We start from the raw sequence: 14,696 nt of genomic DNA, 5'->3' as shown, positions 1-14,696 counted from the left end.
TCAAGACATCACTCCAGGATGTCATTGGTCCTCTTTGAGAACAAAGGATGAACAACAACATTAACATTTTGTTAAACATTTCCCAACTATATCTTAATCAAGTTGGAGTCAGCACTAGGGACCTGACTTTGACACCTCTGCCCAGATATTCTGTTGGTAGAGGGAGACAAGGACTATTACCCATCTGTATGATGTAATGGATTGGGATTGACATCCCTTTTGGGATATGGATGCTTTAAAGTCTCTGTATCATTTCATTCATGTGAGTAGACCACAACCCACATAGTTTTAGTGTTGCTGTGGCTGAAATAATACAACAGTCAATTAAGTGATGAGCCACAGACACAATCTGTCAGTAAGGCCATATGCTAAGGCTTTCTAGTTTGGTTGTATCTGTTAGAGCGTGAGCGTTACCCAGTGGTTTTGGAGTAGGCAGGGCTGTCTCCATGACACATGAAACATCCAGGAAGATTTCAATGTAGGCATGTTCTGAACATTCAGACTCTCCTAGTTTATTTTGTCCAGATCAACCTCTTCCTTTCTTTCCTCTGCAATGAGGTGCAATGAAGCCCTACCTAGGAAAGCGTCATTATTGAGTTAAAAATAGCGAATTGTGAAATATTTATTGAATTAGTGAGTTAAAGCCTGAAGTTAATTTTAAAATATCTGCATTGAAGTAAAAAAGGAAAAGCAATGTTATTAATTTGTTTTTGAACTTAAAAGTGTTTTCGGTGTTTTTTTTTAAACCTCAATTTATACTTTTCCTCTATCCCGGATTAAGTCCCTTCTAATTTGCTAATTAACAAACATATTTGCCCACTTGAAAATGAATAGCTCCTTCACTGAGGGTTTGAGATATAGATAGATGATGATGGATGGAAGGTAGGGAGGGAATTGGCATAGTTCTTTTTCATCTATTGCATTCCCCTCATCTTTTCTTTCAGTAATGTAAGTCATGGAATGGAACAGGGTGGGAAATATTACTACAACATTCAGATGAAAAGTTAAAACTTCAGCCCATTATTTGGTATACAAGACATCAAACCACTTCTTGATTGGTTTTTGTACTGGATATATAGAATAATCGATTGTTTTGGTCTCATGTAGACTTAGATGGTATCTCTTCATCATCTCTCTTGCTCTCATCTTCTTAGTATGAAATTAGGGGGTTGGACCAGATGATCATCAAGGTTCCTTCAAACAATCTGGGAAGATGGTTGAGTCTCTTACTCAAGCTGCCTTTGGCATTTGGTGCACAGAAGTTCCCTTCTTCTTTGAGAGGTGATTGGCCAACTGATTCTGCCAGGAATCATTTGCATTATTTTAGTTAGCTAAACTAGCCAGCCTCAGAGCAGAAGATGGTATAGAGGGAGAAATCAGTAGACAGATCTGGCAACTTGGCTCTCCAGGACCAGGCTAAAATTATTTCTATCCCATCTCCCCAAATGTTATTAGTCTGGAAGAGATAATTTTTACATTCAGGGTATATTCCTGATTCTATTCTTTAATTGGTTTCACTTCCTTTTCATCAAATGCAAGTTCTGCAAAGAATACATACACACACACAGAGCATATAGCAAATAAACTCATTTATTCAAGCCAACAGCAAATAGAAATCAGATAAGATATACAGATGAGAATATACCAGACAATATGCAGACTGAATAAACTCTCCCACTGGAAGTCACTTATAGTGATATCAACTGATAGTGTCCCCGGTCTTACCCAAGGAGAAGTTCCCCAAGTCTCTAGTGCAGGTAAGTTGAGAAGAGGGCTCTGATCTAGGTGCCAGCTCCTCTACATGTTGAGGTCTTCCCAGAAGTCTTTCTCTACCTTCGAGGACCTGAAGAGATTCTGGGACTCCATTATCTTCTTTCTTGAAGCTAGGAGCCAAAAGCTCAGGATCTCTTTGCTCTCTCAAGTTCTCCATCCTTCATGCAGGCATAAAGCATGGCATAATCAGTCTCCATCAGTGAGGGAAGCCTTATATAACTGGATTTGAACTGAGGATTATACTAACTATACAACCGTAGGCAAGTCAATTTATGTCAGCCAAAAAAAAATTATGTTTCCGTTTCTTCATCTATAAAAACCACACCAACCTCACAGGGCTGTTGTGATGGTCAAATGAGACAACATATGCAACGATGTATCTAAATGCTAGCTATTAATACCGCAACCCAACATGAGGGCACTTTCCATGTGGTGGTGGGGTGACAAAATGGAGGGTTGTCCCCTCCCCATGAGGGATTATGAATCTCAGGATGATTCATTAGAAAGGGTCTAGGGTTATTTGTGAAATGTGGAGGTCAAAAGTCATTGCTAATAAAACTTAAATGTGTTCTATGAAGTCAGGTATAAGATATTGTACAGTGACTAGGGTGTCACTGGGCCAGGTGAAGATAGTAGAGTAATTCAGGGATCCTGGAAAGAGTTCTGGGACAGAAAGGAGATAGAGATGAGTGAGTGTTGTCAACACGGACCAGGGGAAGAGGCAGAAGAAGATTGGCAAAGGAGGCTCAGACCATGAAAAGGAAAAAGAGAAGTGGTACAGCAATCCACACTGGATGGCGGCAATATGGAGGGAATTAAGATGGCAGGCCATAGCACAGTCGAGGAAGACAGACTAAAAACAAAGAGGCTCTCTAGGATGCATTCAAAGAGAAAGGAGTAAGGATCAGAAAGTGCAAACAGTGTAAAGCATAGTAATAGGAATGTGTAGTCACAAAGGACAAACACCTAAAGGCAGAGCTTCCAAATATCCAGATTAAAATAAACATTGGCCCTTGGTCAAATTATGAAGTCACTCAACAAGCATTTATTAAATGTTTACTATGTGTCCGGCAGTGCGCTAAGTACTTGTGGATAAAAAAAGAGGCAAAAACAGCTCCCTGCCCTCAAGGAGCATATACTCTAACGGAATAGGCAAAAGAGGGGTAGTTAGGTACATGCGGCATATGGAGAGTGAGTAAGGGGAAGACACCAGCAGCTGGGAAGTGGAGATGGATCAGGACAAGTCTTCTGCAGGAGGTGGGAGCTAGGAGGGCAAAGGTTCCATTCCAGGGATGGGGGCCAGGAAGGGTAAAGGCATAAAGACATGAAATGGTGTATCATGTGTGAAGGGTTTCAAGCAGATAAATGTAGCTGCATCACACGGAGGACGACAGGACGCAGCGTAAGATGCCTGCAAAGGGAAGAAGGGGCCATGTTATGAAAAGCTTTAAATGCCAAATGAGATCCTGACAGTAATAGGGAGCTGGAAGGGTGAACATGAGCCTTAATTACCTTGGCTGCTGAGTGGAGGGTGGGTTGGAATGAGGAGGGATGAGACAGGGAGATCAGCTGGAAGGCTACTGGAGCATTCCAGGCGAGAAGCAGTGAGAGACTGAAGGAAGGTGGGGGATATGTAAGTGGAGGAGAGAAGCAAACTAGAGACCTTGTAATGGTAGAAACAAGATTTGTTGAGGACGACACTGGTTGCATGCCCAGGTGACTGAGAGAACAGTAGGGGCCTTAGCCATAGGAGGTCAGTTGAAAAGGGGAAGATTCAGGACTGGAGTTCTCTTTGGATATTTCAGGAGTACGGGGCAGCAGGTGGGACTACAGCTCAGGAAATCACTCAGTGTCGAGTGGTGTCTGACCCTTCCTAACTCCTCTTGTCTTCTGGGCAGATCCAGGAGTGGCTTGTCATTTCCTCCTCCAGCTCCTTTTACAGGGGAGGAAACATAGGCAAACAGGGTTAAGTGATGTGCCCAGGCTCACAAAGCCAAATCTGAACTCATGAAGATGAGTCGTCTTCCTGACTCCAGGCCCAGCACTTCTCGATGGCACCATCAAGCTGCCCAGCTCAAAACATTCTCATTTCTCATGGCTTTAATCATCTACATTCCAGCTCTATACATCCAGAGGACATCACTAAGTGAGAGAATATAGGTAAGAAAATAGAAAAGGTCCCAGAAAATGGGAAGGTTTGTTCTTAGCTTCCCTTTTCTACTTCTTTTCCCTTCTGGGGATACCACTTTCTCAGGTGTCTAGTTCTGTCCAGTTTTCTAATTACCTCAAGAAAAGATGGTAAGAAATCATTTGCATTTTGACTAAAACTCATTCATATGAATATGCCAAATATTTCAGATATTGGCACGTTTTTAATTCAGACTTGACCTAAGGAAAACTTCCGAACAAAAAGTGCTATCCCAAAATGAACAGTCGGCCTCAAGAAGCTGAGAGCTCCCCTCACACTCGAAGTCTTCAAGCAAAAACAGGGTGATTAATTCAGCATTTGTTATAACCTGACTGTTTGTCAGGTATAGAATGGCCATAGATGTTTCTCCAACTCTTAACACTATGAAATGTCAAACTGGGAGATTAAAAAACCTGGGTTTCTGTTCTAGCCCCACTTTTTAACTTAACTGTGACCTCTTAGGCAATTCATTTAACTTATGTGGGGCTCCAATTTGTGCATTTGTAAGTTAAGGAACAGTAAGTGCTGGACCTGGAGTCAACTCATCTTCCAAATCTGGCCTCAGACACTAGAGAAGGGCCTTCTCCAGCTGTCCTGATCTGTATCTGGCCACTGGACCCTGATGGTTCCTGAGGCGAAAGTGAGGCTGGTGACTGTGTACAGCCCTCTCACTTAAATCCAATTCACTTGCACATCATGGCATCTCTTCCCTGTGGTCAACGGTCCTGAGAAAGGACAAAAAGCAGGCACTAGCTGTGTGACCCTGGGCAAGTCACTTAACCCTGTTTCCTCATCTATTAAATAAGATGAAAAAGGAAATGGCAAACTACTGCAGTATCTTTGCCAAGAATATCCCAAATGGGATCACAGAGAATTGGACATGAGTGAATAAGATAAGGGTGTTGGACCCTAAAGTCTCTTCTGGCTCTTAATTTTTCATTGCTCATTGACCTTTTCTCCTATAAAAGTTAAGTTTTAGGGGTGGCTAGGTGTTGCAGTGAACAGAGCACTGGCCCTGAAGTCAGGAGGACCCAAGTTAAAATCTGGCCTCAGACACTTAACACTTACTAGCCATGTGACCTTGGGCAAGTCACTTAACCCCATTGCTCTGCCTTCTCCCCTCCAAAAAAAAGTTAAGCTTTAAGGAGATTCTTTTTGCCTGAAATCCTACTGTGATTAAGGCTGGCCCTGAAAGTAAATCAGCTTTGGTTTTAATTGCTTGTCAGACACATAACCTTCTCTAATTCTTCTTCTCTGTCTCTTGCTACCAGACTCACAAATGCCAGAAATAGAATGTCTATTCTATGTCCTCTTCTCGCTCTGAGTGGATGAAATGACTGGGCAAAAAAGAGAGTCCATTAATGGTTCTGTATCAACTTGCAAGGAGGTCAGTCAATAATAAACATTTATTAAGCGCCTACTATGTGCCAGGCAACGTGCTAAGCACTGGGGTTACAAAAAAAAAAAAAAAGGGGCAAAAGACAGTCCCTGCCCCTGAGGAGCTCACAGTCTAATGGGGGAGACAAGTAAACAAGTGTAATCTACGTAAATAAATAAATAGGAAATAGCAGAAAGAAGGCACTAGAATTGAGAGAGGGGCTGGGAAAGATGTAGAAGGTGGAGCTTAGTTGAGAAAGTCAGACAAGATGCCCAGAGCTGAGATGTGGAACAGCAAGGTCAGTATCACTGAACTCAAGAATTCATGGTGGAGAGTAAGGTGTAATCAGACCACAAGGGCAGTGGGGGTTGGGTCTAGGCTTCGAATGCCATTAAGATTTTGTATTGGATTCTAGAAGAGAGTCTATGATTGGGGGTGGGGGTGTCAAGATCTGCACTTCAGGGAAATCACTTTGGCCACTAGAGGATGGACTGGAGTGGGGACAGACCTGAGGCAGGCAGCCTTGTCTAAGGAAAAAAGGAGGTTTATTGAAGATAGGATACAAAGGTGAAATGGACAGGCCAAGCAACAGCTTGGAAAAGGGGTGTGAGAGTGAAAAATCCAGGCTAACTCCTAGGTTGTGACTGGGAAGATGGTGATGCCCTTGGGAGTACCTTGGCCCTAAACTATCTGACATTTTTAAATCAATGATTGGGATAGGTATAGATAGCATACTTAAAAAAAAAAAGACAACTTGTAGATGGTAAAAATACTAGGGTTCAAAGGAAATATACTGTTTAAGAATCAGGATCCCAAAATATCTGGAGACTTTGGGTCAAACTAATAAGATGAAATTTAATAGGGAAAAATGCAATCTTACACTTGGGTTTAAAAAAATTGGCTAACTACAAAACGGGAAAAGGGAGGCACAGCTAGACAGAAATTCTAACAGTAGTAAAAATTAAACCCTGGTGTTTTAGAGGACTGAAAACTCAGTAGGAGTCATTTAATGATAAGGTAGCCAAGAAAGTGAATGCAATTTTAGGTTTCATTTCGAGGCATAGCTTCCAGTAAAGAGTAATACTCTTTCTGTAATCTGACTTTGGAAACAGCTAGGTGGCTCAGTGGACAGAGAATTGGGTTCAAATTCGGCCTCAGACACTAGCTGTGTGACCCTGGGCAAGTCACTTGTTTCCCTTTATCCACTGAAGAAGAAAATGACAAACCACTGTACTGTCTAAGAAAACCCCATGGTCAGAATTGGTGATATATAGTCCATGGGGTCAGAGTTGGACACAATGAAATAAGAAAATCTGCTTTTATTAGACCACCAGACCTGGAATCCCATATTCACGTCTGGGAAGCCTTGGCAGTGAACAGAGTGAGGTACAAATGCTATCTTCAAATACTTGAAAGTTATCATGTGAATGCTGGATTAGTCTTGCTTTTGCTTGATCCTACAAGTCAAAACTTGGTAAAGGAGTAAAATGTGCTGCAAATTTAGGTAAAGCCCTCTTACCAATTAGAGTTAGCCAAGAGTGTAATAAATGGCTTTAGGAAGTAAAGAATTCACCTTTACAAGAAGTCTTCAGGCAAAGTTGGAGAACAATTGATGATCATTTTCAAGTTGGAACGAAATAGTTGTGTTCCCTTCAATTTTGGGATTTTGTGAAGTGCTACCATTCTTGATCCAGACTTCCCCACATCCCAGTCCAGAATAAGAAGGATCCTATTTTCACTCTCCAACAAGGAATCCACAGATATATGTATTTCTCAGTGTAGCCAGTCCTATATACGAGGGAGGAAGGCACTACTCAAAGATCCCTCAACTGAACATGAATGTGGGGTAGAGAATTGGGATGGAAACTAATGAGCACAGGAAACCTCAGCCCTCTGGTGGAAAGCAAGGAAATCCTTGATAGGGGGAGCTATATAATCTCTGACAAGCTGCTGAATCTCTTTGGGACTTAGTTTTCCTCATCTGTAAAAGGGGATTGAACTAAACGACTTCTAAAGTCTCCTTCCAGTCAATGAGATCCAGAATTGAAGGTGCTGGTGTGTAAGACAACATCATAATAGTAGCAAGAAAAGTGGTTCTTCATCTTTAAACTGAGGAGCTTAAATTAGTGTCTGAGGTCCCTGTTAAGCCCACAAATAGGCTAGCACTGACACCAATTACAAAGAATTAACAAGAAGAAAAGGAAAAAAACCTGAAAATTTGATTCAGCTGAATAAAAGTAATGTCAATTGCAATGCTTACATGAACTAAATATTTACTGTGCAACACCCACACATACATTTATATCTATCTATATATCATTATTGCTTAATTTCAATTTATTGTAATTTTATTGGGTTTTAAAAGTAAATTCCATACATGGTATGGTTGATTTTCGTAGGTGATTATATAACATAACCACCTACTCAAAAAATAAAAAAATTAGTGGAATTTTAGTTCTAGCTCTGCCAGTCTATCACCCTGGGTAAGTCATCTACCTTTTCTGGGCCTGTTTCCTCATCAAGATCTGTTTCTTCCAAATCTATTAATTTCCACATCTGTAAAACAAAAGGATCATGGAACTTAGAACCAAAAGGACCATATTTAGTTTAACTCTCATTTTGCAAATGAGGAAACTGAGGCCCAGAGGGTTGGTTTAGATGATCTCTACAAAATTTTGTACTTTCCTTAAGCTTTGCCAAGAAGCCTGGCTATTGTAGGGGAAAACGCCATTTCTTGATCCAAAAATTAAATATGTATGAGAAGTTGAAGCCTCTTGCTGTGACTCAAGGTCCCTACCAACTCTAGAATTCTGGGAAATATGGAAGCAATCACAAAATGGGAACTCGTGGAGTCAAGAGTCCACTGCCCAGTCAAGATGGGTAGTCAAACATGTAAAACCATCCAAGAATACTAAACCTTTTAAATCTGGGAAAAAACATGGTAAGCTTTAGATAGTAAATGTCCTCTAGTCTGTTGTTCCAGGAGTGGTTCCTTTAAATCACTGCAAAGGAGATAAAAGAATTATTTGTGGTCATAGAGACTGTTGGATTGGGACAAATGAGGAAGGTACTGTCTCCCCCTTCGCCAACTGTATCAAATTCAATAGGCCCTTATAAACATGCCCTAGTTGGTGCCATCTATGTGGAGATCCCAAGTGAGTTGGGATGAGAAGCCAGAAAGACTCTTTGGTGGTTTGAGATCCATCCTAGCAGGTACCCAATACTGATATAAAAGGGAAAGGAAAAGCCCCCAACCCCACCTCACCCCCCACTTGGTAGAATTGCCCTAGGAGAGTGTCTCTTCCCCTTTATGCCAGGAAACATTGGCACACTCTTTGTAAAACTCCAACTAACAAGCTTAGAAAAGTCAGAACTGGGACTTTAGAGGACATACATAAGAAAACAAGGCCCAGGGAAGTTGTGACATCCAATGGTCATACAAGTACTAGAGATACATAGTTGGCATTTGAACTCATGATTCAAACAATCTTTCTACTCTACTGTCCCTCTTGTGATCAGGATGCGGGGAAGCCCAGGGAATATACTTGCTGCTGCAATCTGACCTCCATGCTCCTTTGTTTGATTGATGCTTACACACAAAGGAAACCTTTCTTCAGATAAGTAGTTGTCTCCATGAACTGCTCATTTATGGGATTTTTAGTGACCAGCTCCGGCCAAAAAATTTGGGATCCAAATCTCTCTTTCTCTTCAAACCAGGCAAAAGAAAATTTGACTTCTATATAGAAAAAAGAAGAAAAAGACTTCTATATAGTGGAGAAAGCCTGGGTACCCTACAAGACATTCATTCCTCTACTCAGTAGTTCCTCACCTGAACCATAACCCGGCCTCTGAGCAAGAAACGTAGAATTGTTTAAACTGACTTCAGATTAAGTTCAAAATGGTCTTGCTAGTGGCCCTACCCACTGGGGTCTGAATTCCTACCCTCACTCTGCTCCCCTTTTATACCTACTGCTTAGCATTGTGGGGTCAGGTTTCTGTATTAAGTTTCTACCAGGGTTTTCACCTGTAGTCATGGTAGCCAGTATTTGAGTGTAAGATTCTGTGTGGCCCAATCAATCCCTTAGGGAGTTCACGGTTAAGTGGAAACCTAGGTTTCTACTGCTTAACATCTTTCACATTAACCTGTGTTGATTACACTGCCTACCAATGACTACACTTGCCCACTCCATCCTCAATTCCAAACTTGCCCCACTGGGCACCAGCTATGTAGCAGCTTTTTACTCCCTGAATTCCTGGACGCTGCTTCAGACCTGCTTACTGAACCCATTTTGTCCTTTGGTGTCTACTCTTTCCAATCAGCATGGCACTCCTACTTCACTGACTCAATGGTAGTGCCCCTAGTCTTAGAGGGATCACTAACCTTCTGCAACCCCACCAGATGGCTCTGGCTGGTTACTTGAAATCCTGATGCCTCCTTGCTTTCCCCTCTATCTCTCTACAATTCCAATATTGATAGCCAGTGCTAATCCTTAGTTGAAGCCTCAGCGTTGGCAATGTTTTCCTGAGTTATCTTCACTTGAGGTGAGAAAGAGAAAAGCCTATTTTTTTCTTAAAACTATGATGTCTTTCATATACAATCCTAATGCTAGGCAGCATAGGTAATGTATCTGATGTCAGAATCAGGACACCAAATATGTGACTGGCTGGATTGATGAAGGATGAAATTTAAGATCCAAAGTCAATTATAAAACTATACCACAGGCGAGTAAGAGCACCGGCTCCAGTGTCGGGATGACCTGGATCAAATCCGGGCTCAGATACTCAGCACCACACCCAGAAATAACTGGCCGCATAACCTTGAGCAAGTTACTTAACCCCGATTGCTTTAAAAAAAAAAAAACTATACCATAGGAAAGACCTAGATTTCACATACTGTTTAACCCAGGCCATATTATTGGGTTAATATATTTAATATAAATATTTTTAAATTCACATTATTCTCTAACCTAGACTGAGTGGCCTTGCTCTGAGTTAGAGAGGGTTATCTGGTAATTTGCTATCTGGTTTCCTAATGGCCTAAAAAAGTCAATGCCCTTCTCAAAGTGCCCAAAGCTACTGTGAATTGGTTAGCACTGTGGTCTACTGTTTTTAACCATATGGGGTCATACAAATCATTTTAAGTTGCTCTTCTATGTTCACTGAAGGACTTAAAACAATGGATTTAAATCAATGCAGGTGAAATTTCAGTTTAACATAATAAATACCAAGAGTGTTCATTGTTGTTGGCTATGATCAAGTTTATAATAATGATATATTTTTTTAAATGGTCAGAAATAAAATATTGGATTTTGCTACTAGGGAAGTTGCAAAGTCTTAGTAACAAAAGTTACCCAAGAAGAGGTTAGTTGTTAAAAAATATGTTCTGGGTGGTTGAAGTATTCACCCACCTGAAGGGTAGGAACCACAAATCTTCCAATCACTCACATTTTGAAGATATTTGGATTCTGATTTCCAGAAAATAACTTCCTCACCTAAAGAGCATTCACAGATGTTAACCTAGTCCCTGTAAGAGCACAAATTTAAAATCACTGGCTATTTTAAAACAGATGAAGCAGAGATGCAGCAGAGAAACAAGTATTAAGGGTCTTAGCCATCTGAGTGATTCACAAGAGTCTGATCTAAATTTAGGATTACTGTGCAGTATTTTTCAATTAACTGCCAATACTAGTCTATCTTCTCTCTCAATTCAATGTTTTCTTTACTCTGTGCTCTGGATCTATATCTTGCATCATAACTGTCCCTAACCTTCTGCTTTCCAGATGATGATATAGTCAAGCACCAAATGCAACAACATATGAACAAAGGATACTGGCAAACACAGGCGAAAGAAAAAAAAAATTAATAGAAACCTTTCAACAAATCCCAGTAAGCCTGGGATTTGGATTTGGGTTCCTTTTAGGTCTAAATTCATTGTTATTCAACTAAAATATTACTTTCTAGAACTCTCTTTTCTATGGCATTCTTGCAACTCCATACTCATCTCTGAAAATCTGACATTTCAGTTGGTTACATTAAATATAAAACAACTTTCAGTGGATAAAAGTTCGTTATGTCTTTCTATACTCATGTACTGCTTTCCTAACCCTCTTTTAAGACATTATTGGGTTTAAAATCGACTCTAACTGACCAAATACTGTTCCTCTCATTGCTTTATATACACTGTGTTTTAATTTCATTTTGTGCTGCTGAGTAAACAGAAAAATCAGGACACTTCTTTTGCACATCCAAGTCCCTCCTTGTGGCACAAATGATAAACCTTGATAGTTAAATACAAGCAGTATAGATGGCCTGGGTTAAACAGTTATGCCCAGAGTTGAGAATTTTTGCAAGTGTCTCCTTACATCTTTTGTGTCTTACATAGAAAGGAATTATCAATGAAAGAAAAAAAGTAAGGAATGTCCACAGGAGAAAGTGCTAGATGACAACTTACTGAATAATGCAGGTTGTTTAATGGTAATGGTGGTGGTGGTGGTGGTGGTGGTGGATGATGATGACTGCTGCTTTAATTTTATTTTAAACAATTAAGAGATGTAGCCTTTACAATCCACAAGAAAAAATAAAGACAAGAAGTGCTTAAGAAATAATTCCCCCAACAACCTGAACATAGTAATTCAATGTAACAGAAAAATCAAGACAAGTTTTGATTTCAAAATTTCAATAAAAATGCAAAAGGTGTAATGCAACAGCTGTTCAACTTCCAAATCTAAATAGGCACTGTTTAAAAAAAAGGGAAAAAAGAAACAAACATTTCCATTTTCTCCAGAACACACACCCCAGCAATAAATGCTCTGAAATGTAACCTACTAGTAATCAATCAGTGGGAACAGAAAAGTTTCTAACCCGAGTTATATGGCCTGTCCAATTCCTGCCCCACTTTGGAATGTGGGATGGCAGGTGGGAGGGTAGGACAGAAGGGTAGAAGAAGAAATCAAAACAAGACTCCCAAAGCTGCTGCTATTTGGACTAGAAAAGAAGAATTTTACAAATGTTCAAGAAAGCCCAAAGATATTAACACAATTTGTTCACTCTAACTTCTACTGAAAATAAAACATAGATCTGCATTTTACTACATAAAACTGCACTTGTGAACAGAATAACCTTTCAGAATTGTATTAGGGTTCAACAGAAATTATGGATGCAATTTTTTACTTCATCCAGGAAAAGACATTCAGTTCAGATTGAATTATAGCCAAACTTTAGATACTGTACATCTAGCCTAGTTGGATCGGTGTCTGGAACGGCGGGGTTGTCTTGAACAGCTGTAAACTAAACAATTGTATGTAACTCCATAGGAAGCTTAAGGATTGAGGAAATGTAGATAGAGCCTGTTAAATCTCCCCGGCTTCACGCTCTTCAGAGCTCCTCCTGTCTTCTGATCGGCCATTAGCACTCTCATAGGAACGTTTCTTATCTTTTCTCTCTCTGTCACGAGGAGACCGCTCTCTTGAACTCCTATCTTTGTCACGTGATGCTAGGTCTTGGTCTCTTAATGACCGATCTTTATCTCCAGAAGACCTTTCTTTTGAGGATCTGAAAAATATTATTTGAGAACCCAAATTGGACATGCTAAATAGAGGAAGCCTAGAATCACAAATGAAAGAATAATGATTTGTACAAAGCAATTAGTATGAGAATGAACAGAGGGAAAATAGCAATAAAAACACTTATCAGAAAGTACAGAATTCTACTGTGAATGTAACTTGCAATTATATATAAGTAAAGTTTGAGTTAAATAACAAATATAGGTTGAACAATTCAACATCCACATTAGTTTTAGTGCCATATAATTTAGTGCCAAAATTAAGAAACAAAAAGAAATTTTAATTCTAGTTTCTAGACCAAACATGTTAGGTATGTGCACTCACTGTAGCACACTATGGCTAAAAACTCCACCAAATAATGTCACTAAATTAAAACAAACAATAAGGTAGGTCAACTCCAAAGAAGTAAATTGTTGACCTAGAAAATGAAGTACAAGGCCCAGAGAATGAGATAGGCTTTGGAGACAGGAAAGAAGGTGGCTACTTTAATAGGTGAGAGAGTTTAAATACAAAATATTTATAGCAAGAAGAAAACTTTTATTCTCTCTAACTTAGCTAAATGAGTAGCGGTCTTAATAAGAACATGAATAAGACATACATGTTTTCAGAATCTCAAAGTTCAAAGGCACCTCAAAGGTCAATTATCTACCTTAAATGATGTATGAATCAGAACATCCCCCCAAAATCTGAGGAGTGGTTTTCCAGTTTTTACTTGAGTAACTCAAGAGGGAGAGAACCCTCTACTATCTAAGGTAGTACATTACACTTTTGGGAGGTTCTAATAATTAAAAGCATTTGTGATAACAATAATAATAATTATTGATTACTAATAATTATTAGTAATTCCTTATATCAAACCTAAATTTGAATTTGCCCCTTTTATAACTTCTACTCGCTACTGTTACTTTGGCTCTCTGGGGGTAATTCTTCTTCCACGGAAGTGTCCTTCAAATACTTAAAAATATATCATGAGTCTTTTCTTCTATTGGATATACACCCCAGTTCTCCGACTTATTGTTATAATGTATGAACTCAAGGGCCTTCGCCATTTTAATTATTATCCTGGTTTACTTCTTTTGGAAATTCTCTGGAAAAAAATCTAGCAATGATTTATCTCAGCTTAAAAAGAAACCTTAAAATAAAATTTTATCACCCCATCACTTTGGCAATCAATGAAACACTACTGTCATCTTGTCTTTAAAATTCAAGAAGAAAAGATAAGGAAAAAGAAGCCAGGATTAAAATTCATTGAGATTTCAAGAACAAAAACAAGACAAATAACACTCCCACCCCAACACATCCCCCATAACAGTTAATAAATGGCAGAGCTGGGAATCATAATCCCAGAACCTATCCTGTAGGATAAAAACTGTGCAGAATGATAATACTGAGGTGTTATTAAGATCCTACATCAAGAAAAGATTAAATCATTATAAACTATATTTAATATCTTCTTACTAAAGCATGAAATAATACTAGTGCATTTTTGGAAAGGTATTCACTGAATGGAGAAACAAAAAAATTTTTAAATTTTATCTAAAACAGCACCCCTTAAGAAAGTCCAGATAATCATAGACTAATTTATTTAATCCATAACAGAGAAGGGAATTTAAATATCTTTAAACTCACTTCCAATATCTGGGAGATTACACCAGAAAAATAGATGACTTCAAAAGATTAAAAATCAACAAATCCCAGAGGATTAGTATTTTAAAAATAAAGTGAAACAGCAAATAAATAGCACAGACATTCGTTTTCATGAGACATTCTAGAGCAACTATGGAAGACAGGGAAA

General features: G+C 39.3%; 1 protein-coding gene across 5 annotated transcripts in view; it reads right to left on the bottom strand.

Moving 5' to 3' along the window:
* Positions 1 to 1,574: 1,574 nt before the first annotated feature.
* Positions 1,575 to 14,696, bottom strand: part of LUC7L2 (LUC7 like 2, pre-mRNA splicing factor) — a 108,321-nt gene continuing 95,199 nt past the window's right edge. For all 5 annotated transcript variants that reach the window (XM_069087334.1, XM_069087330.1, XM_069087329.1 and 2 more), the window contains one exon: positions 1,575 to 12,890. In XM_069087334.1, coding sequence (XP_068943435.1) covers positions 12,689 to 12,890 — 202 coding nt within the window. In that variant the 3' untranslated portion in view covers positions 1,575 to 12,688. The remainder of the gene's footprint in view (positions 12,891 to 14,696) is intronic.

This window comes from Petaurus breviceps, unplaced genomic scaffold (assembly GCF_028583685.1).
Source record: "Petaurus breviceps papuanus isolate PSGF00001 unplaced genomic scaffold, PetGlider_PUasm1.0 181, whole genome shotgun sequence".
In the NCBI taxonomy this organism is placed as follows: Eukaryota; Metazoa; Chordata; class Mammalia; order Diprotodontia; family Petauridae; genus Petaurus; species Petaurus breviceps.
This window is presented reverse-complemented; position numbering and strand designations above follow the sequence as displayed.